The sequence below is a fragment of the Lampetra planeri genome, unplaced genomic scaffold, assembly GCF_965212315.1.
Source record: "Lampetra planeri unplaced genomic scaffold, kcLamPlan1.2.h2 scaffold_229, whole genome shotgun sequence".
In the NCBI taxonomy this organism is placed as follows: domain Eukaryota; kingdom Metazoa; phylum Chordata; class Hyperoartia; order Petromyzontiformes; family Petromyzontidae; genus Lampetra; species Lampetra planeri.
In genome coordinates this window covers 85,329-111,794 of record NW_027615061.1, presented here as the reverse complement: position 1 = coordinate 111,794, position 26,466 = coordinate 85,329, and the positions used below count along the sequence as shown (strand labels likewise).

General features: G+C 57.1%; 2 protein-coding genes across 2 annotated transcripts; both read right to left on the bottom strand.

Annotated features, from left to right (window-relative positions):
• Positions 1–3,285: 3,285 nt before the first annotated feature.
• Positions 3,286–9,221, bottom strand: LOC144740549 (uncharacterized; the record flags this gene model as incomplete). Its single annotated transcript, XM_078623388.1, has 1 exon — positions 3,286–9,221. A coding segment is annotated over one exon (867 nt), but the record flags the coding sequence as incomplete, so codon positions are not given.
• A 42-nt stretch (positions 9,222–9,263) lies between these two features.
• Positions 9,264–20,691, bottom strand: LOC144740548 (uncharacterized). The gene is given in 12 exon segments (XM_078623386.1): positions 9,264–9,429; positions 10,728–11,747; positions 11,989–12,121; positions 12,881–12,936; positions 13,267–13,407; positions 14,824–14,996; positions 15,926–16,125; positions 17,584–17,652; positions 17,655–17,751; positions 17,930–18,276; positions 19,416–19,714; positions 20,185–20,691. Coding segments are annotated over 11 exon segments (2,328 nt in total). The 5' UTR covers positions 19,431–19,714; positions 20,185–20,691; the 3' UTR covers positions 9,264–9,352.
• Positions 20,692–26,466: the final 5,775 nt, after the last annotated feature.

Sequence of the window (26,466 nt, the reverse complement as noted above, 5' to 3'; positions counted from 1 at the left end):
CACACACACAGTCACACACACACACAGTCACACACACACACAGTCACACACACAGACATACACACACACAGTCACCTGCACACACACAGTCACACGCACACACAGTCACACGCACACACAGTCACACACAGTCACACACACACAGTCACACACACACACAGTCACACGCACACACAGTCACACGCACACACAGTCACACGCACACACAGTCACACGCACACACAGTCACACACACACAGTCACACACAGTCACACACACACAGTCACACGCGCACACAGTCACACGCGCATACAGTCACACGCACACACAATCACACACACACAGTAACACACAGTCACACACACACACAGTCACACACACGCACAGTCACACACACAGTCACACACACACACAGTCACACACAGACACACACACACACACAGTCACACACACACGGTTACACACAGTCACACACACACACAGTCACACGCACACACAGTCACACACACACACAGTCACACGCACACACAGTGACACACACACAGTCACACGCACACAGTGACACGCAGGTCACACACAGACACACACAAACACATTCACACACAAACACACACAGACACATTCACACAATACACAGACAGCATGTGTGTACGACACCCACACAAAAAAGCGTGTGTGTGTGTGTCAGCGTCGAACACACGTCCGCACACATGCACACGCTGTCTGTGTGTCAACGTTGTACACACACTGTGTGTGCGTGCATGTGTGCGTGTGTCTGTGTGTCTGTGTGTGACTGTGTGCGTGCGTGTGTGCCTGTGTGTGTGTATGCATGCCTGCGAGCGTGTGTGTGCGTGTGTGTGCCTGTGTTTGTGCCTGTGTGTGCGTGTTTGTGTGCGTGTGTGCTTCTGTGTCTGTGTGTGTGTGTGACTGTGTGCGTGCCTGTGTTTGTGGCCTGTGTGTGCGTGTTTGTGTGTGTGTCTGTGTGCGTGTATGCTTCTGTGTGTGTGTCTGTGTATGTGTCTGTGTGTGTGTCTGTGGGAGAGGTAGTATTGCGGTTAGCGCGCTGCGACCCGGGTTCGATTCCCAGTGATGATTATCTGAACCGGTCCTGGGCCTCCCCTAGGTCGACTCAGCCTCAAATGAGTACCTGGTGCGGTGTGTAAACATCGCCACTGGGGAGACAAAGGCGGTCGGGCGTGGTGCTGGCCACCCACCCCCTCGTGTGCCGTTGCGGCCTTCATAGGTGCTCGCTAACAGCACTTGCCCCTACAGTCTGTTAAGGCTACACGGGGGATCTTTGTCTGTGTGTGTGTGTCTGTGTGTGTCTGTGTGTGTGTGTCTGTGTGTCTGTGTGTGTGTGTCACTGACACAGCGCTGTGAATGTCTTGCAGATGTTGCAGCAGCTTTGTCCTGAGGGAGCCGGAGACAGCCTGGACACACGCTCACCACTCCTCACCACTCCTCACCACCGCTCACCACCACTCTCCACCACACGCTCACCGCCACTCTCCACCACACGCTCACCGCCACTCACCAACACGCTCACCACCACTCACCACCACACGCTCACCACTCCTCACCACTCCTCACCACTCCTCACCACCGCTCACCAGCACTCACCACCACTCACCACCACACACTCACCACCACTCACCACCACACACTCACCACCACTCACCATCACACGCTCACCACCACTCACCAACACGCTCACCACCACTCACCCACACACGCTCACCACTCCTCACCACTCCTCACCACCGCTCACCAGCACTCACCACCACTCACCACCACACACTCACCACCACTCACCACCACACGCTCACCGCCACTCACCATCACACGCTCACCGCCACTCACCATCACACGCTCACCACCACTCACCAACACGCTCACCACCACTCACCCACACACGCTCACCACTCCTCACCACTCCTCACCACCACACGCTCACCACTCCTCACCGACACACGCTCACCACTCCTCACCACCACACGCTCACCACTCCTCACCACTCCTCACCACCACACGCTCACCACCGACACACGCTCACCACCACTCACCCACACGCTCACCACTCACCACCACACCTACAACCACACCTACACACACACCTACCTACACACACACCCACTCCCACACACATCCACACACCTACACCACACACACACACACCTACAACACACCACACACACACACACCACACACACACCTACCACACTCACACCTACACACACACCTACACCACACTCACACCTACACACACACCTACACCACACACATCCACACACCTACACCACACACACACACCACACACACACACCTACACACACCACACACACACATCAACACACACACCTACCTACACACACACCTACCTACACACACACCCACTCCCACACACATCCACACACCTACACCACACTCACACCTACACACACACCTACACCACACACATCCACACACCTACACCACACACACACACCACACACACACACCTACACACACCACACACACACATCAACACACACACCTACCTACACACACACCTACCTACACACACACCCACTCCCACACACATCCACACACCTACACCACACACACACACACCTACACACACCACACACACACACCTACCACACTCACACCTACACACACACCTACACCACACACACACCTACCACACACACCTACCTACACCACACACACTCCACACACCTACCACACACACCTACCACACCCACACACACACAAACCCACGCAGCACCGTGGGTGTGTTGAGCCCAGCAGTGTGTGGTGGTAGTCGTGGTGGTGGATGCGGGTGCGGTGGTTGTGCGGGTGGTGCTGTTGTTGTGACAGTTTAACGCCATTTCACGTGTGCGTGTGCGAGTTTTGAATCGCGTTGGCAATAATTAAAATATGAAAAAAAAAACTCTCAACAGAGGCCCGGTGAGTCGTCAGACGCACATACACACACACGGAGAGACACACAGACACGCACGGAGAGACAGACACGCACACAGACACGCTCACACACAGACACGCACATAGACAGACGCACACATAGACAGACGCACACACACAGACACTCTCACACAGACACGCACGGAGAGAGACACACCACACCCAGCAGGTGCCATGGGTTGACTGCTGTGCCAGGCTAGGTGCAGGAGGAGGAGGTCACGGGGACAGACCCAGCAGGTGCCGTGGGTTGACTGCTGTGCCAGGCTAGGTGCAGGAGGAGGAGGTCACGGGGACCGCCCATGGGCAGGCAAGCAGACTCCGGCGTGCACCCAGAGACGGCGTTTATTTTGCAACAAAGTACTTTATTACGGAAAGAAATATAGAATTTAAAAAAATTGAACACACGCACACACGCGCGCGACTTAAAACGTGGGCGGCTTTAACCCCACATTGTTTCCCTTTTAAAATGGTTAAAATGCCCAAAACAAACATAAAAGCTAAGTTCACCACCCTTTCCCCCCCATCAAACCACAATTCACATCAATGGCCAATTGTAGCGTTGCCGTGCGGTCAACTGCCCGTCGGAAAAAACCTCTGCGTGTCACCAAGAACGGTTACCCCCTCAAAAACGTCATTTTTCCCGCTCAAACACAAGTGTTTTCTCTCAAAAACAAATGTACTTTTTTCTTAAAATACGAATGTATTTTCCTCAGAAATGTATTTACCTCAAAAACATGTTTTTCTCTCAAAAACAAACGTTTTTTTTTTCTAAAATACAAATGTATTTTCCTTAAAAAAGCAATGTATTTCCCCCTCAAACATCTGTTTTTTTTTTCTTAACTTACATTTTCCCTCAATCATATTTTTCCCTCTTAAAAAACTTGTTTTTATCAAAAAGAAAACATGTTTTTTATCTTAAAAAACATCAGTTTTCCCTCAAAAACATAGTTTTTCCTTTAAAAACACCATCTGTTTTTATCTTTAAAAACATCAGTTTTCCCTCAACAACAAATGTTTTTCCCTCAAAAACATCAGTTTTCCTTCAAAAACAATTGTTTTTCCCTCAAAAACATCTGTTTTTATTCTTTAAAACATCAGTTTTCCCTCAAACATCCGTTTTTTTTCCCTTCAAAAACATAGTTTTCTCCTCACACGTCTGTTTTTCCCTCAAAAGCATCTCTATCTACGAATAAAACTTTTTAAACGACAAACACCGTCCCTCGCCCCCGGGCATCTTGGACATGCGACCATGGTTAGTGATGTTGCCCACATTTTATTTCTTGTCGTTTTTCTAATTCTTCTTCTACAAACAAACGCCCCCAACAACAAAAACAAACAAAAAAAAACAATCGCCGACGACTACTATCGCTGCGAAATAATTACGTTATGCCGTTTAAAAAAAAAAAGTAAAATAAAACATCACCAAAGCAACACAAAAATAAAACAGCATTTTCTGTTTTGCAACACTAACTCAAAAACTCAGCTCTCCTTGAGTATCACCTCTCGGTCCTTCGAGCAAAAGACGGTCAAGCGGTAAATCTTCCTTGCGTCGAGAGAGAGAGAAAGATGATGATGGTGGTGATGGTGATGATGATGATGAGGAGGAAACTTTAAGAAATATATTTTTTAAACAACGAGAGACATTTGCAAACTTGAGATGAGGTGGGATTTGCTAGGAATTTTGCTGACGGGGAGGGGACATTGATTAGGGAGTTGTCACTTGTGCACCCAACAAACCCCAATAATCTTATAAGGGACCCCCTATAACCCAGTGATCTTCATCGGCGCAAAAAAAGCTGGCCACCGCAAATCGTCGCCAAACTAAAACGTTGCATTCTTAGGCGTTTTTCGGTAAAGTCACGTAGATACAAATTTTAATTAATAAAAGTAAAATAATAATAAAATAAAACATCTCTTTACTTGATACAGCTATCGTGCTGTGACTGTTCCACTTAAAGACGGAAGCTTGTGTTGCCTCTAAAACGTCGTGATTTTTATTTTATTTATATTATACTTTTATTAATTTAAATTTTCTACCTACGTGACTTTACCAAAAACCCTAAGAATATGAATCCTTGCAGTCACGAAAGCTTCAAATCTAGAACTAAAACGTCGCAAGCACGACGGGCCGAGCTCGCGAAGCTTTGCCTCCGTTCTAGACGCGTCGCCTGGGACATGGCGCACATGGACAGCGTGTCAACCCCGAGTGGCCGATACCCTCATCGTCATCATCGCCATCACCATCGTCATCATCGCCGTCACCATCGTCATCATCGCCATCATCATCGTCATCATCGCCATCATCATTCATCGTCATCATTATCATCATTATCGCCATCATCGTCGTCATCATCATTATCGCCCTCATTATCGTCACCGCCGCCGTGTGGAAAATGATAGCAGCAGCCTAATGCTCTCTTAACGTATACACAGAGACCCACACAGACAGACCCATACAGAGACCCACACAGACAGAGACCCACACAGACAGAGACCCACACAGACAGAGACCCACACAGACAGACCCATACAGAGACCCACACAGAGACCCACACAGACAGACCCATACAGAGACCCACACAGACAGAGACCCATACAGAGACCCACACAGACAGAGACCCACACAGACAGACCCATACAGAGACCCACACAGACAGAGACCCACACAGACAGAGACCCACACAGACAGAGACCCATACAGAGACCCACACAGACAGAGACCCATACAGAGACCCACACAGACAGAGACCCACACAGACAGAGACCCACACAGACAGAGACCCATACAGAGACCCACACAGACAGAGACCCATACAGAGACCCATACAGACAGAGACCCATACAGACTCATATTGACCCACACAGGCAGAGACCCATACAGAGACCCACAGAGACAGACCCAGAGATACACAGAGACCCATACAGAGACCCATACAGACAGAGACCCATACAGACAGAGACCCATACAGACCCATACAGACCCACAGAGACCCACATAGAGACCCACAGAGACTCATACAGACACAGAGACCCATAGAGATACACAGAGACACACAGAGACTCATACAGACACATAGAGACCCACAAAGACTCATACAGACACATAGAGACCCACAGAGACTCAGACACATAGAGACCCACAGAGACTCAGACACATAGAGACCCACAAAGACTCATACAGACACATAGAGACCCACAGAGACTCAGACACAGAGACCCACAGAGACTCATACAGACACATAGAGACCCACAGAGACTCAGACACAGAGACCCACAGAGACTCATACAGACACAGAGACCCACAGAGACTCATACAGACACAGAGACCCATAGAGAGACACACAGAGACTCATACAGACACATAGAGACCCCACAAAGACTCATACAGACACATAGAGACCCACAGAGACTCAGACACATAGAGACCCACAGAGACTCATACAGACACAGAGACCCACAGAGACTCATACAGACACACAGAGACCCACAGAGACCCACAGAGATATACAGACACCCACAGAGACCCACAGAGATAGAGACCCACAGACACCTATCGAAAACGGCTCAACTCAAAGTGGCTCGCTCCATATCATCATTCTGCCTGTCACGGTACAATTAGTGAAGACCACTGCCCTATAGGGGACCCCGCCAACCCTCAAACCCTATAGAAACCCCCATAGGGGACCCCCTCAGCCCTATAGGGGCACCACGCTACCCCCTCTAAAGGGGAACCCCTCACCCTAATTGGGGGTTTACCCCTTGGTTAAGCGCTGTACATTCGGGGGAGACACGCGGGGAGAGACACGGGGAGAGACACGCGGGGAGACACTGAGACACGGGGGGAGACACGGAGAGACGGGAGACGCGGGGGAGACGCGGGGGAGACAAGGGGGAGACAAGGGCGAGACGCAGGGAGACAAGGGGGAGACAAGGGCGAGACACACGGGGAGAGACACGGGGAGACACACAGGGGGAGAGACACGGGAGAGACACACACGGGGAGACACACAGGGAGAGACACAGGAAGAGACACACGGGGAGACACACACGGGGAGACACACGGGGAGACACGGGGAGAGAGACACACGGGGAGAGACACACGGAGAGACACACGGGGAGACACACAGGGGGAGAGACACAGGGGGAGAGACACAGGGGGAGAGACACGGGGAGAGACACGGGGAGAGACACGGGGAGAGAGACACACGGGGAGAGACACACGGAGAGACACACGGAGACACACAGGGAGACACACAGGGAGACACACGCGTGGTTCCACGCGTGTGTAAAGGCGAGAAGGGTCCACACCCCCCCATAGCGACCGGGTTGCGTGTAAGATTGCGTGCGACGCTCGATACATTCGGTTGCGCGCGCGACTCGATTGCGCCAAGGTTGCGTTCGGTTGCGCGCGACTCGATTGCGTTAAGGTTGCGTGAAGATTGCATGAAGATTGCGTGAAGATTGCGTGAAGATTGCGTGTGACGCCAGTTGCATTCGGTTGCACGCGACTCCATCGCGTTGAGATTGCGTGCCACTCGTTGCGACCTGTTGTCGCACGCGCAACCAACGCAACCGGTATCCACCTGACGTACACACACACACCCTGACACACACACCCTAACGTACACACACCCTGACACACACACACCCTGACACACACCATCTAACGTACACACACACCCTGACACACACACACCCTAACGTACACACACACAACAACAACAACCGCCATTCGCCACTAAGTGGCGGTGACGTCACCACGACGCTTGTGCCAGGCCATGTGCACCCTGAGGCCACGTGAAGTGTCGAACGCCCGCTGGCAGGAGGTCACGGGGCAAACCCAGGTGCCACGGGTCGACTGACCGAGATGACCGAGATGACTGGCTGATGCACCACCTGTGCCCCCTACTGTGCCAACTTGCTGTGCTTTAGCCACCCGGCGCTCCGCTCGTTGTTGTGAGCGTCGCTCCTCCGCCCTCCGTTGTTGTTGGAGGGCGACTGCCTCCAACTGCCCACACACACACACCCCCTAACACACACACATACCCTGACACACACACCAACCCCCTAACGTACACACACACGCTCTAACGTACACACACACACACAAACACCCTAACGTACACACCCTGACACACTCCAACCCCCTAACATACACACACACCAACCCTATAAAGTACACACACACCCTGACACACACACACCATCTAACGTACACACACACCCTGACACACACACACACCCTAACGTACACACACCATCTAACGTACACACACACCCTAACGTACATACACACACACACACGCGTGTGCTTGTGTGCTTGCGTGCGCGTTCATCCGATCCCAAGCAAAGCAGCAGCAGCAGCGTGTCCGCAAGGCGTCTCGGCTACGGGCTCAGACGACGCTCGCTGCTACACCAGCCCACCTGGGAGTTTGCCGGCACCACCACCACCGGCACCACCACCGGCACAACCGGCACCACCACCACCACCGGCACAACCAGCAGTAACAGCGGCACCAGCGGTGGTACCAGCGGCGTGCGCTTGCATCGACAAAGTGGTTTTTGTGCTTCGCTTATCGGGGAGGACGGGGAGAGGTGGGGGGGGCGATGAGCGGTGTGGCCGTGTGGGACCGTCTCTAGTGACGCTGGCGACGGTGACGCCGGCGACGGTGACGCCGGCGACGGTGACGCCGGCGACGGTGACGCCGGCGACGGTGACGCCAGCGACGGGGGCACCAGCGACGGTGACGCCGGCGACGGTGACGCCGGCGACGGTGACGCCGGCGACGGTGACGCCGGCGACGGTGACGCCAGCGACGGGGGCACCAGCGACGGTGACGCCGGCGACGGTGACGCCGGCGACGGTGACGCCAGCGACGGGGGCGCCAGCGACAGTGACGCCGGCGACGGTGACGCCGGCGACGGTGACGCCGGCGACGGTGACGCCGGCGACGGTGACGCCAGCGACGGTGACGCCGGCGACGGGGGGCACCAGCGACGGTGACGCCGGCGACGGTGACGCCGGCGACGGTGACGCCGGCGACGGTGACGCCGGCGACGGTGACGCCGGCGACGGTGACGCCGGCGACGGTGACGCCAGCGACGGTGACGCCAGCGACGGTGACGCCGGCGACGAGGGCACCAGCGACGGTGACGCCGGCGACGGGGGCACCAGCGACGTCTGGATCGAAGGCGTCTTGTCACGGCGTAGAAGCTCTCTCTCTCTCTCTCTCGCTCGCTCGCTCGGCGGGGCGGGGCGGGGTGGGAGTGGGCGCAAGGATCAAGGCACGGGGCGGGTGGCGGTGGGGGTGGATCACCCCGGACGCCTCTTTGGTTTGCCGCTGGTTGCGCGAGTTTGGTTCTTGCCGGCGCCGGTGAAGGAGGAGAGTGGACGGGTGGGAGGAGGAGTCACGGAACGGCGCGGGAGGAACTGGAGGCGCCGCCTGCCGGGAGGTCGTACATGTCCCTCCAGATGATTTCATTCACTGTGGGGGGTGGTGGGGGGGTGGGGGGTGTGGGGGGGTGGTGGTGGTGGTGTGGGGGTGGTGGTGGTGGGGGGCGGTGTGGGGGGGAGGTGTGGGGGGGAGGTGTGGGGGGGGAGAGAGCGAGTGAGGTGAGGCATAGCAGCAAGCAGCAGAACTCAGTCACTCAGCCACTCAGTCACTCACTCACCCACTCACTCACCCACTCACTCACTCAGTCACTCACTCGCTCACTCACCCACTTACTCACTCAGCCACTTACTCACTCACTCAGTCACTCACACACTCAGCCACTCACTCAGCAACTCACTCAGCTACCCACTCAGCCACCCACTCAGCCACCCACTCACTCACTCAGCCACTCACTCAGCCACCCACTCAGCTACTCACTCAGCCACTCAGCAACTCACTCAGCCACTCACTCAGCCACTCACTCAACCACTCACTCAGCCACCCACTCACCCACTCACACACCCACTCACTCACACACCCACTCACACACACCCACTCACCCACTCACCCATTCACTCACTCACACACCCACACACCCACTCACCCACCCACTCACACACCCACTCACCCACCCACTCACACACCCACTCACCCACCCGATCACCCACACACCCAGCCACCCACTCACTCACCCACCCACTCAGCCACCCACTCACCCACTCACCCACTCACTCATCCACTCACTCAGCCACCCACTCCGCCACTCTCTCACTCCGTTATCAACAGCAATAGCGGCCGTGACGTACGGTCCTCCACTCACTCAGCCACCCACTCAGCCACCCACTCAGCCACCCACTCAGCCACCCACTCAGCCACCCACTCAGCCACCCACTCAGCCACCCACTCAGCCACCCACTCAGCCACCCACTCAGCCACCCACTCAGTCACCCACTCAGTTACTCACTCAGCCACCCACTCACCCACCCACTCACTCACACTCACCCACCCAGCCATTCACCCACTCAGCCACTCAGCCACCCACTCAGCCACCCACTCACTCAGCCACTCACCCACTCAGCCACCCACTTACTCACCCACTCAGCCACCCACTCACTCACCCACTCAGCCACCCACTTACCCACCCACTCAGCCACCCACTTACCCACCCACTCAGCCACCCACTCACTCACCCACTCAGCCACCCACTTACCCACCCACTCAGCCACCCACTTACCCACCCACTCAGCCACCCACTCCGCCACTCTCTCACTCCGTTAGCAACAGCGCCAGCAGCAGCAGCAGCAGCAACAACAACATCAGCAGCAGCAGCGCCAGCGGCCGTGACGTACGGTCCTCCAGGATGTACGGCGGGAACTCCTCCTTGACCGGCGCCTGGGGGCGGGCGCCGTCACCGTCACCGCCACCGCCGGCACCACCAGCCTCCGTCCGAGCGCCGGCAGCAGCGGGGCTCCTCCGCGCTCGCCCGACGGCGTCGTCCGGCGCCACTGGCGCCGCGTCCACCCCCGGCGCCGGCGGGCTCACCCCGAACGCGGTGAGACACGGCGCTGAGTGGCTGAGACGTGCCGGGCAGAGCGGCTCGGGCACTGTCAGCGCATGCAGCTGCTGCTGCTGCTGGTGCAGCTGCTGCTGCTGGTGCAGCTGCTGGTGCTGCTGCTGGAGCTGTCGGCGCTGGCCGTGGATGTCGCCGGGCAGGTTGCTGATCCCGCCGTGCCGTGTCGGACTTGGACGCCGCCTGCCGGAGCCGGAGCCGGTGCCGGGCTGGGGCATGCCGGGGAGCAGCAGCAGCACGTTCTGCTGCGGCTGCTGCTGCAGCATTCCCGCTACAATTCTCTGCTGCTGCTGTGGATAGGGCATTAGAAGCAGCTGCTGCTGCTGCTGATGCTGCTGATGCTGCTGCTGCTGGTGCTGCTGCTGCTGGTGCTGCTGCTGCTGATGCTGCTGCTGGTGGTGTAGAGCCGGTGCCATCGCGGCTCCGTTGAGGGACGGTGGCGCCAGCAGCAGCGGCAGGGTCGGGCTGCGCTGCTGCTGCTGGTGGTGCTGGTGGTGGTGGTGGTGGTCCTGGTGGTGGTGGTCCTGGTGGTGGTGGTGGTCTTGGTGGTGGTGGTTGTGCCGTGGTGTGGGGATGGTGACAGGACTAGTCGGGCTGCAGGGGAGGAGGCCGAATGGACGCGGCGCTTCCAGCGCCATCGCCTCCTCCACCTCGTCCACCTCGTCCACCACCTCCACCTCGTCCACCTCGTCCACCTCGTCGTCCGCCGTCATCGCCGGCGCCCCCAAGCCGGCGTCGGCGTAGTCGTCCCGAGAGCGGTCGGGGAACAACGGCTCCTGCTTGATGAGGATGCTGGAGCCTGGGCGGTGGGGGGGGGGTGGGGGGGGGGGTGGGGGGGGGGTGGGGGGGGAGGGGGGGAGGGTGGGGGGGATCATTCGCGCACGTGCTGGTGTGGGTGGGTGGGTGAGTGGGTGGCTGGGTGAGTGGCTGGGTGGGTGAGTGGCTGGGTGAGTGGTTGAGTGAGTGGCTGGGTGAGTGGCTGAGTGAGTGGCTGAGTGGCTGGGTGAGTGGCTGACTGGCTGGCTGGGTCGCTGGACTACCGTGTGGACGGTAGTGCAGGTAGTGCTGCTGCTGGCTGCGTTTCTGTTTGCCGTTGGACACCGTCACCTGGACGGGCACCGGCGCCGCCAGCGCCGCGTCGTGGAACGGCGGCACAACCACCGCCAGATGAGTCTGCAAGACCGTCACCACCGTCACCACCACCGTCACCACCGTCACCACCATCACCACCACCATCACCACTACCGTCACCGTCACCACCACCGTCTCTAACACCACCACCGTCACCACCACCCACTCCCCCACCCACCCACTCATCCACCCACCCACCCACTCACCCACCCACCCACTCACCCACTCAGCCACTCACTCACACACTCACTCACCCACTCACTCACCCACTCACTCACTCACACTCACCCACCCAGCCACTCACCCACTCAGCCACTCAGCCACTCACTCAGCCACTCACCCACCCACCCACTCACCCACCCACTCACCCAACCACCCACTCACCCACCACTCACCCACCCACTCACCCACCCACTCACCCACCCATCACGCACCCACCCACTCGCTTACCCGCCCACTCGCTCGCTCGCTCACCCACCCGCTCACCCACTCACCCACTCACCATCCCGCTCACCCGCCCACTCACCCACCCACTCACCCAATCATCCACGCACCCACCCACTCACCCCACCCACTCACCCACCCACTCACCCCACCCACTCACCCACCCACTCACCCACCCACTCACCCACCCACTCACCCACTCATCCACGCACCCACCCACTCACCCACCCACTCACCCACCCACTCACCCACCCACTCACCCACCCGCTCACCCACTCACCATCCCGCTCACCGCCCACCCGCTCGCCGGTACGCCCACTCCCCCCCCCACCCCCTCCCCCGTGTTGTGACTCTTACGGACGAGAATGATTCTTTGTCCACGCGGCCCTCCGCCTCCCAGAGCGGTCGGCCGTCTGCAGCGTGGAGACACGGAGAGAGAGACACGCAGAGAGACACGCAGAGAGACACGCAGAGAGACACGGAGAGAGACACGCAGAGAGACACGCAGAGAGACACGGTGAGAGACACGCAGAGAGACACGGAGAGAGACACGCAGAGAGACACGCAGAGAGACACGGTGAGAGAGACAGTGAGAGAGAGACACGGAGAGAGAGACACACGGAGACACAGAGAGAGACACAGAGAGAGACACGGTGAGACACAGAGAGACACGCAGAGAGAGACACATAGAGAGACACGGCGTGACCCCCCGGGGCCGCGACCCCCGACCCCCAAACCCTCACCTGCGCCCCTGTGGGTGAAGGTGACCCTGGCGTCGGGGCTGAAGTGGTTGCCGTGGAGATGGAGGAGGTCGCCCCCGGCAACGGAGCAGCAGGCGGCGCTCAGACGCTCCACCACGGGCAGCTCCTGGGCCGAGCGCTGAGCTGCAGCGGCAACAACAACAACAACAACGACGGTAAACAACAACGACGACGATGACGATGGTAAACAACAGCAATGACGACGATGACGGTAAACAACAACAACAACGGTAAACAACAACAACAACAACGGTAAACAACAACGACGACGATGACGATGGTAAACAACAGCAATGATCAACAACAATGATAAACAATACACACACACAGTGTACACGTGTACACACACACACAGTGTGTACACATGTGTGTGTGTGTGTGTGTACACTGTGTGTGGTGTGTGTGTGTACACTGTGTGAGTGTGTGTACACACTGTGTGTGTGTGTACACTGTGTGTGTGTGCACACTGTGTGTGTGTGTACACTGTGTGTGTGTGCACACTGTGTGTGTGTGCACACTGTGTGTGTGTGTACACTGTGTGTGTGTGCACACTGTGTGTGTGTGTGCACACTGTGTGTGTGTGTACACTGTGTGTGTGTGTGTGTACACACTGTCTGTGTGTGTACACACTGTCTGTGTGTGTACACACTGTCTGTGTGTGTACACTGTGTGAGTGTGTGTACACTGTGTGTGTGTGTGTACACTGTGTGTGTGTACACACTGTGTGTGTGTGTACACTGTGTGTGTGTGTGTGTACACACTGTGTGTGTGTGTGTAATGGACAGTGGTCCTTAGGAATGTGGAACAGACGAGGGGATGGTGATGGAGATGCAGCCAGCGACGCATCACTCCAAATTGCCTGTCTGTGTGTGTCTGTGTGTGTGTGTGTCTGCCTGTGTGTCTCTGTGTGTGTGTAGGTGTGTGTGTAGGTGTGTGTGTAGGTGTGTGTGTGGGTGTGTCTGTCTGTGTGTGTGTGCCTGTGTATGTGGCTGTGTGTGTGTGCAAGTGCCGCCTTTGAGCGAGTGAATGAGTGGGTGGGTGAGCGGGTGAATGAATGAGTGGGTGGGTGAGCGAGTGAGTGAATGAATGAGTGGGTGGGAAGCGAGTGAATGAATAAGTGGGTGGGTGAGCGAGTGAATGAATGAGGTGGGTGGTTGAGCGAGCGAGTGTGTCCGTGAGCGAATGAGTGAATGAATGAGTGGGTGGGTGAGTGGGTAAGTGGGTGAGTGAGTGGGTAAGTGGGTGAGTGAGTGGGTGAGTGAGTGGTCTTGTGAGTGAATGAGTGAGTGATTGGGTGAGTGAATGATGGAGTGATTGGCTGAGTGAATGAGTGTGTGAATGAATGAGTGAGAGAGCGAGTGAGAGAGCGAGTGAGAGAGCGAGTGAGAGAGCGAATGAGTGACTGATTAGGTGAGTGAATGAGTGAGTGGGTGAGTGAGCGAATGAGTGAGTGGGTGAGTGAGCGTGTCCGTGAGTGAATGAGTGAGTGAATGAGTGACTGAGTGAGTGAATGGTTGAGTGAATGAACGAGAGGCTCACAGCACTCGATGGAGATGGAGGCGGCTTGCAGAGAGAGCACTCCCCCCCCGGGCTGGGGCACGTGCACACGGAACACGAGGCGCACACGCGTGTTCTTACGCCCAATGTCCGTCTCGCCCTTACGCAGCTCGATGTCCGAGTTGCGAAGCTTCTGGATCCCCGCGCAGTCGATGCTGAGCGACACACACGTACACACACACACACACGTACACACACACGTACACGTACACACACACACGTACACACACACACACACGTACACACACACACGTACACACACGCACGCACGCACACACACACGCACGCACACACACGTACACACACGCACCCACACACGCACACACACACACACACACGCACACAGACGCACGCAGACACACACACGCGCAGGCATACACGCAGACACACAGCAGGGCAAGCTCCAGCAGGCTGTGTGGTGAGTAGCGTGGTGAGTGGTGTGGTGAGTAGCGTGCTGAGCGTGGTGGTGAGCGTGGTGGTGAGTGCGGTGAGCGTGGCGGTGAGCGTTGTGGTGAGCGAGCTGGTGAGCGTGGCGGTGAGCGTGGCGGTGAGCGTGGCGGTGAGCGAGCTGGTGAGCGTGGCGGTGAGCGTGGTGAGCGAGTTGGTGAGCGTGGTGAGCGTGGTGAGCGTGGTGAGCGTGGCGGTGAGCAATGTACAGGGCCGTCATGCCGTGGTCGGGCAGCAGTGCCATCTCCAGCAGTCGGTGTGGTGAGTAGCGTGGTGAGCGTGTCGGTGAGCGTGGTGAGTAGCGCGGTGAGCGTGGCGGTGAGCATGGCGGTGAGCGTGGTGGTGAGCGTGGTGGTGAGTAGCGTGGCGGTGAGCGTGGCGGTGAGCGTGGTGGCGAGTAGCGTGGCGGTAAGCGAGCTGGTGAGCGTGGTGAGTAGCGTGGTGAGCGAGCTGGTTAGCGTGGCGGTGAGCGTGGCGGTGAGCGTGGTGAGTAGCGCGGTGAGCGTGGCGGTGAGCGTGGTGAGTAGCGCGGTGAGCGTGGCGGTGAGCGTGGCGGTGAGCGTGTCGGTGAGCGTGTCGGTGAGCGTGGTGAGTAGCGCGGTGAGCGTGGCGGTGAGCGTGGCGGTGAGCGGCGTACAGGGCCGTCATGCCGTGGTCGGGCAGCAGCGCCATCTCCAGCAGTCGGTGTGGGCCCAGGGCGGCCTCGCGGCTCTGCGTGGCCACCGTCTTGCCGGTGATGCGGTGCACCTGGTAGAAGGGGTGAGGCCGCAGCGGACGCTCGTCCGCAGTGCCGATGAACATCTGCAGCGTGAGCGGAGACTCCCGGTAGCCACTCAGCTGCGAGCGCGCGCACACACACACACGCACAGACACACGCACAGACGTACACACATGTACACATGCACACACACAGACACACGTACAGACACGCACAGACACACGCACAGACACACGCACAGACACACACACACATGTACACACGCGCACAGACACACGCACAGACACGCACAGACACACGCACAGACACACGCACAGACACACGCACAGACACACGCACAGACACGCGCACAGACACGCGCACAGACACGCACACAGACACGCACAGACACACGCACAGACACACGCACAGACACACGCACAGACACACGCACAGACACGTGCCGATGAACATCTGCAGCGTGAGCGGCGACTCCCGGTAGCCACTCAGCTGTGAGCACAGACACACACACACAGATATACACACGCACAGACACACACACACACACGTACAGACAGATATATACACACGCACAGACACACACACGTACAGACAGATATATACACACGCACAGACACACACGTACACACACGCACACACGTACAGACACACGCACACGCAGATATATACACACGCACAGACACACACGTACACACACGCACACACGTACAGACACACGCACACGCAGATATATACACACGCACACACACACAGACACACACGTACAGACAGATATATACACACGCACAGACACGCACACAGACACGCACAGACACACGTACAGACACGCACACAGACACGCACAGACACACGCACAGACACACGTACAGACACACGCACAGACACACGCACAGACACGCACACAGACACGCACAGACACACACAGACACACGTACAGACACACGCACAGACACGCGCACAGACACGCACACAGACACGCACAGACACACGCACAGACACACGTACAGACACACGCACAGACACACGCACAGACACGCGCACAGACACGCACACAGACACGCACAGACACACGTACAGACACACGTACAGACACACGCACAGACACACGCACAGACACGCACACAGACACACGTACAGACACACGTACAGACACACGCACAGACACACGCACAGACACGCACACAGACATGCACAGACACACGTACAGACACACAGATATATACACACGCACAGACACACAGACACACAGACACACACGCACACAGACACACACGCACACAGACACGCACAGACACACGTACAGACACACAGACACACACGCACACAGACATGCACAGACACACGCACAGACACACACAGATATATACACACACACGCACACAGACACACGTACAGACACACAGATATACACGCACACACACACGCGTACACACACACACACGCGTACACACACACACACATGGACACACACACACGCGTACACACACACACACACGGACACATTTTAGCGGAGGGGGTGCGGCGGCGGTTACCGTGACCGCGGTTACCGTGACCGCGGTTGCCGTGACTGCGGTTACCGTGACGACGGGGTGCCCGCTCCCCGTGGCGGCCTTGACGGCGCCGCGACTGCCCTCCGTCTCGTAGTGAGAGCGCGGTGGTGGCCACGCGGCTCCACCTCCACACGCAGCTCGCAGGGACCCGCTCGCGGCGGGAGCCACTGGGACAGGCTGGGGAGCCCCTCCAACCTGGTGAGGGGTCACAGTGGGGTCACAGTGGGGGGGTCACAGTGGGGGGGGGGGGGGGTCACAGTGAGGGAGGTCACAGTGGGGGGGGGGTCACCCTCAACGCAACCCCCACGAACCCCCTGACCCCTCCGACCCCTCCACGCGACCCCCGCGACCCCCCGCGCTTCCCGCCACCCACCCGCACGGCGCCGGCTGCTTGGGCAGCGCCCAGGGGCAGGCCGGCGGCACCGCCAGGAATGGCGCCGACGTTGCCCCCGGCAACGCCCCCGGCGACGCCGACGACGGTGACGTCAGCTCCACCACCTCGGCCTTCAGGAAGGTGCTGACGTCACACTCCACGTCGTCCCACGCCCCGACCTGCTGCTGCTGTTGGAGGAGTAGCAGCTGCTGCAGCTGCTGCTGCTGCAGCTGCTGCTGCTGCTGCTGTTGTTGCTGCAGCAGCAGCTGACCCTCGAAGCCGGGCGCCGTGTGGTCCTGGGAGGTGCGGCGAGACTTGGACGGGATGCTCTCCTGCGAGTCCTCGTCCTGACGGCGGCAGTGGCAGAAGCGGGAGAAGCAGCAGAGGCAGTAGCAGCAGCAGCAGCAGCAGCAGCAGCAGAGGCAGCAGCAGCAGAAGAAGCAGCAGCAGCAGCAGCAGCAGCAGCAGAGGCAGCAGCAGCAGAAGAAGCAGCAGCAGCAGCAGCAGCAGCAGCAGCAGCAGAGGCAGCAGCAGCAGCAGCAGCAGCAGCAGAGGCAGCAGCAGCAGAAGAAGCAGCAGCAGCAGAAGAAGCAGCAGCAGCAGCAGCAGCAGCAGCAGCAGCAGAGGCAGCAGCAGCAGCAGCAGCAGCAGCAAAGGCAGCAGCAGCAGCAGAAGCAGCAGAAGAAGCAGCAGAAGAAGCAGCAGAAGAAGCAGCAGAAGCAGCAGCAGCAGAAGCAGCAAAGGCAGCAGCAGCAGAAGCAGCAGAAGCAGCAGCAGCAGAAGAAGCAGCAGCAGCAGAAGAAGCAGCAGCAGCAGAAGCAGAAGCAGCAGCAGCAGAAGCAGCAGCAGAAGCAGCAGAAGAAGCAGCAGAAGAAGCAGCAGAAGCAGCAGCAGCAGCAAAAGAAACAGCAGAAGCAGCGGCAGCAGCAGAAGCAGCAGAAGCAGCAGCAGCAGAAGCAGCAGAAGCAGCAGAAGCAGCAGAAGGCAGCAGCAGAAGAAGCAGCAGCAGCAGCGGCATCACCGTCGTGACTGCAGGGATTCATATTCTTGGTTCTTTCGGTAAAGTCGCGTAGAAGGGGAATAATAAAATAATAAAAATATACACCATCTTCATCATCAGCAGCAGCACACCCCAAGTGTGGACCCGGGGCCTGGACTCCGGGCCTGTGCCTGGACCACAGGCCTAGACTCCAGGGCCTGTGCCTGGTCTCATGGGCCTGTGTCTAGACAACAGGTCTAGACTCCAGGCCTGTGCCTGGTCTTGTAGGCCTGTGCCTGGACCACAGGCCTAGACTCCAGGCCTGTGTCTGGTCTCATGGGCCTGTGCCTGGACCACAGGCCTAGACCACAGGCCTAGACTCCAGGCCTGTGTCTCGTCTTGTAGGCCTGTGCCTGGACCACAGGCCTTGACCCTGGGCCTGTGCCTGGACCACAGGCCTAGACCCCCCCCCCCCCGCTCCCCGCATGGGCCTCCCCGTGGTCCCACCTCGCCCGGCGGCATGAGCAGCAGCAGCAGCGGCGGCTGCTCCCCCTCGTTGATGCTGGAGCGTCGCGAGGTGGCGGGGGACGGCGTGGGGGAGAGGTGGGGGGAGGTGCAGGCGGAGCCGCAGCCGCCGCCTCCCGGCGACGACCCCGCCTGGAGATCGGCGCTCGAGTGGCGACGCTTGCCGCCGTACGGCGAGGTGGAGCGCGCCGGGTGCAGCAGGTGCGGCTCGTCCGTCGGCGTGGAGTTGCCGGCGGGGACGCCGCCGCCGCCCACCGCACGCGGAGAGACGCGGCCCAGGCCTGGCGCGGTGCCGGGGATGAGGGGAGAAGGGTGGAATGTTGTATACGTGTTGAGTTTCTTCGGCACGACCGTGCGTAGCCGACCGCGTTAATCGGGGGTGCAGGGGAAGGACGAGAAACTTCTTGGTTCTTTCGGTAAAGTCATCGCGTAGAAGGGAAATAATAAAATCATAAAAATAAAACATCATAAGATACAATTCTCACGACGTTTCGGCCACAACGCAAGCAGCCGTCCTCAGGCGAAGAACAGGTCTGTCGGAAAGACGGCGTCTGAATGAGCACCACCAGGCTTGGCAGCGTATATTTAAGCTGGGTTAGAGGGGGGAAGAGCGCCTTGACAAAGGAATTTGCATATCAACAGAGTAATTTTGCATATTTATGCGAAATGCAGATATGGGATTAGTCACTACTTGTGGAATGCGTCTTATTTTCTCTTCACATGTGACCGGAACATCCAGAGAGTCACTCACAGTACGGCGGCGGTGGTGAGGTTGGTGACGAGGGCGGCGCCGTAGAACTGCTGCTGCTGCTGCTGCTGGTGGCGATGGCGCTGCTGCTGCTGGTGGTGGCGTTGCGACGGCGGCGACGGCATCGGCGATCCGTGCGGCGACCGCGAGTCCAGGTCGATGGTGGTGAACAAGAGGCTCACCGGGTCGTCCGGCGCTCCGCCGGCGGTGCAGCCGGCGCAGCCGCTGGCGCCGCCGATCGTCTCCGAGTCGGGAGCCGCGTCCGGCTTGGGGCTGGCGGGGGAGGCGCTGCGAGCCGGGCTGACGGTACCCACGGCGCCAGCGGGCGGCTCGCGATAGCGGTAGAAGAGGTCGCCCTCGGATCGCCGGTGCTGCTGCTGCTGGTGTTGGTGCTGGTGGTGGTGGTGGTACAGCTGGCGGTGGTGGTCGTGGTGGTGGTGGTGGGTTGGCACGGCCAGGCCGTTGGCGGCGCCGGCGGCGGGCACCGGCTGCGGTGCAGCAGCAGCAGCAGCAGCAGTCCCCGTGCTGCTCGCCGGGGGTGATCTCGATGCTGGGACATTCCATGGCGAGGGGGCGGAAGAGCGGTGGCGCCACGGCGGCGCTGCCGGGGCTGCCGGGGCTGCGGCGACGACGGCAGCGGCACCGTCAACAATGACGGAGAGTATCGGCAACATTATCAGCAGCAGCACCAAAATCACCACCACCACCGCCATCACTACCGCCACCACCACCGCCAACACAGCCGCCACCTCCACCGCCGCCACTACCGCCACCACCGCCACCACTACTACCGCCACCACCACTACCATCGCCACCACCACTACCGCCACCACCACCACCACCACCGCCACCACCGCCACCACCGCCATCGCCACCACTGCCACCACAATCACCGCCATCACCACCACCACAATCACCACCACCACCACCTCCACCATCACCACCACCACCATCACCGCCGCCGCCACCACCACAATCACCACCGCCACCACCATCACCACCGCCACTGCCACCACCACCACCACCACCGCCGCCACCATCACCACCACCGCCACCACCGCCACCACCCAGGCCTGACCCCCCCTCACCTCAAGTGGTGTCCATCAGCAGGAGCCAGCAGCCCATACGTGGTGCCATAACCACGCTGCTGCTGCTGCCACTGCTGCTGCTGCTGCTGCCACTGCTGCAGCTGCTGCTGGTGCCGCTGCTGCTGTACGGAAGCAGCTGCCGCCAGCGCCGTCGGCACTGCCGGCGCCGGCGGGTCGAAGGGCGCGAAGACGGTGGCGCCATCGCCGGGACAGAAGGCGCTACATGCTGGCTCTGTGGGGACACACAGAGTCACACAGAGTCACACAGAGACCCACAGAGTCACACAGAGTCACACAGAGTCACACAGAGTCCCACAGAGTCACACAGAGACCCACAGAGACACACAGAGTCACACAGAGACACACAGAGTCACACAGAGACACACAGAGACACACAGAGACACACAGAGTCACACAGAGACACACAGAGACACACAGAGTCACACAGAGACACACAGAGTCACACAGAGACACACAGAGTCACACAGAGACACACAGAGACACACAGAGTCACACAGAGTCACACAGAGTCACACAGAGACACACAGAGTCACACAGAGACACACAGAGTCACACAGAGACACACAGAGACACACAGAGTCACACAGAGTCACACAGAGACACACAGAGTCACACAGAGACACACAGAGTCACACAGAGTCACACAGAGACACACAGAGTCACACAGAGACACACAGAGTCACACAGAGTCACACAGAGACACACAGAGTCACACAGAGACACACAGAGTCACACAGAGACACACAGAGTCACACAGAGACACACAGAGACACACAGAGTCACACAGAGTCACACAGAGACACACAGAGTCACACAGAGACACACAGAGTCACACAGAGACACACAGAGTCACACAGAGACACACAGAGTCACACAGAGACACACAGAGACACACAGAGTCACACAGAGACACACAGAGTCACACAGAGACACACAGAGTCACACAGACACACACAGAGTCACACAGAGACACACAGAGTCACACAGAGTCACACAGAGACACACAGAGTCACACAGAGTCACACAGAGACACACAGAGTCACACAGAGTCACACAGAGACACACAGAGTCACACAGAGACACACAGAGACACACAGAGTCACACAGAGACACACAGAGACACACAGAGTCACACAGAGACACACAGAGACACACAGAGTCACACAGAGACACACAGAGTCACACAGAGACACACAGAGTCACACAGAGACACACAGAGACACACAGAGTCACACAGAGTCACACAGAGACACACAGAGACACACAGAGACACACAGAGTCACACAGAGACACACAGAGACACACAGAGTCACACAGAGACACACAGAGTCACACAGAGACACACAGAGACACACAGAGACACACAGAGTCACACAGAGACACACAGAGACACACAGAGTCACACAGAGTCACACAGAGACACACAGAGTCACACAGAGTCACACAGAGACACACAGAGTCACACAGAGACACACAGAGACACACAGAGACACACAGTCACACAGAGACACACAGAGACACACAGAGACACACAGAGTCACACAGAGACACACAGAGTCACACAGAGTCACACAGAGACACACAGAGTCACACAGAGTCACACAGAGTCACACAGAGACACACAGAGACACACAGAGACACACAGAGACACACAGAGACACACAGAGTCACAGAGACACACAGAGTCACACAGAGTCACACAGAGTCACACAGAGACACACAGAGTCACACAGAGACACACAGAGTCACACAGAGACACACAGAGTCACACAGAGTCACACAGAGTCACACAGAGACACACAGAGTCACACAGAGTCACACAGAGACACACAGAGTCACACAGAGACACACAGAGACACACAGAGACACACAGAGTCACACAGAGTCACACAGAGACACACAGAGTCACACAGAGACACACAGAGTCACACAGAGTCACACAGAGACACACAGAGTCACACAGAGTCACACAGAGTCACACAGAGTCACACAGAGTCACACAGAGACACACAGAGACACACAGAGACACACAGAGTCACACAGAGACACACAGAGTCACACAGAGACACACAGAGTCACACAGAGACACACAGAGACACACAGAGTCACACAGGAGACACACAGAGTCACACAGAGACGCACAGAGACGCACAGAGTCGCACAGAGTCGCACAGAGACACACAGAGTCACACAGAGACACACAGAGTCACACAGAGACACACAGAGACACACAGAGTCACACAGAGACACACAGAGTCACACAGAGTCACACAGAGACACACAGAGTCACACAGAGTCACACAGAGACACACAGAGTCACACAGAGTCACACAGAGTCACACAGAGACACACAGAGTCACACAGAGACACACAGAGTCACACAGAGACACACAGAGACACACAGAGTCACACAGAGTCACACAGAGACACACAGAGACACACAGAGACACACAGAGTCACACAGAGACACACAGAGTCACACAGAGACACACAGAGACACACAGAGTCACACAGAGTCACACAGAGACACACAGAGTCACACAGAGTCACACAGAGTCACACAGAGACACACAGAGTCACACAGAGACACACAGAGTCACACAGAGACACACAGAGACACACAGAGTCACACAGAGTCACACAGAGACACACAGAGTCACACAGAGTCACACAGAGTCACACAGAGACACACAGAGTCACACAGAGACACACAGAGACACACAGAGACACACAGAGTCACACAGAGTCACACAGAGTCACACAGAGTCACACAGAGACACACAGAGACACACAGAGTCACACAGAGTCACACAGAGTCACACAGAGACACACAGAGTCACACAGAGTCACACAGAGTCACACAGAGACACACAGAGTCACACAGAGTCACACAGAGTCACACAGAGTCACACAGAGACACACAGAGTCACACAGAGTCACACAGAGACACACAGAGACACACAGAGACACACAGAGTCACACAGAGACACACAGAGTCACACAGAGACACACAGAGTCACACAGAGACACACAGAGACACACAGAGTCACACAGAGACACACAGAGTCACACAGAGACACACAGAGACACACAGAGTCACACAGAGTCACACAGAGACACACAGAGTCACACAGAGACACACAGAGTCACACAGAGTCACACAGAGACACACAGAGTCACACAGAGACACACAGAGTCACACAGAGTCACACAGAGACACACAGAGTCACACAGAGACACACAGAGTCACACAGAGACACACAGAGTCACACAGAGACACACAGAGACACACAGAGTCACACAGAGTCACACAGAGACACACAGAGTCACACAGAGACACACAGAGTCACACAGAGACACACAGAGTCACACAGAGACACACAGAGTCACACAGAGACACACAGAGACACACAGAGTCACACAGAGACACACAGAGTCACACAGAGACACACAGAGTCACACAGACACACACAGAGTCACACAGAGACACACAGAGTCACACAGAGTCACACAGAGACACACAGAGTCACACAGAGTCACACAGAGACACACAGAGTCACACAGAGTCACACAGAGACACACAGAGTCACACAGAGACACACAGAGACACACAGAGTCACACAGAGACACACAGAGACACACAGAGTCACACAGAGACACACAGAGACACACAGAGTCACACAGAGACACACAGAGTCACACAGAGACACACAGAGTCACACAGAGACACACAGAGACACACAGAGTCACACAGAGTCACACAGAGACACACAGAGTCACACAGAGACACACAGAGACACACAGAGTCACACAGAGACACACAGAGTCACAGAGCACACAGAGACACACAGAGACACACAGAGTCACACAGAGACACACAGAGACACACAGAGTCACACAGAGTCACACAGAGACACACAGAGTCACACAGAGTCACACAGAGTCACACAGAGACACACAGAGTCACACAGAGACACACAGAGACACACAGAGACACACAGTCACACAGAGACACACAGAGACACACAGAGACACACAGAGTCACACAGAGACACACAGAGACACACAGAGTCACACAGAGTCACACAGAGACACACAGAGTCACACAGACACAGAGTCACACAGAGTCACACAGAGACACACAGAGACACACAGAGACACACAGAGACACACAGAGTCACACAGAGACACAGAGACACACAGAGTCACACAGAGTCACACAGAGACACACAGAGACACACAGAGACACACAGAGTCACACAGAGACACACAGAGTCACACAGAGTCACACAGAGTCACACAGAGACACACAGAGTCACACAGAGTCACACAGAGACACACAGAGTCACACAGAGACACACAGAGACACACAGAGACACACAGAGTCACACAGAGTCACACAGAGACACACAGAGTCACACAGAGACACACAGAGTCACACAGAGTCACACAGAGTCACACAGAGACACACAGAGTCACACAGAGTCACACAGAGTCACACAGAGTCACACAGAGACACACAGAGACACACAGAGACACACAGAGTCACACAGAGACACACAGAGTCACACAGAGACACACAGAGTCACACAGAGACACACAGAGACACACAGAGTCACACAGAGACACACAGAGTCGCACAGAGACGCACAGAGACGCACAGAGTCGCACAGAGTCGCACAGAGACGCACAGAGTCACACAGAGACACACAGAGTCACACAGAGACACACAGAGACACACAGAGTCACACAGAGACACACAGAGTCACACAGAGTCACACAGAGACACACAGAGTCACACAGAGTCACACAGAGACACACAGAGTCACACAGAGTCACACAGAGTCACACAGAGACACACAGAGTCACACAGAGACACACAGAGTCACACAGAGACACACAGAGACACACAGAGTCACACAGAGTCACACAGAGACACACAGAGTCACACAGAGTCACACAGAGTCACACAGAGTCACACAGAGACACACAGAGTCACACAGAGACACACAGAGACACACAGAGACACACAGAGACACACAGAGTCACACAGAGTCACACAGAGTCACACAGAGACACACAGAGACACACAGAGTCACACAGAGTCACACAGAGTCACACAGAGACACACAGAGACACACAGAGTCACACAGAGTCACACAGAGTCACACAGAGA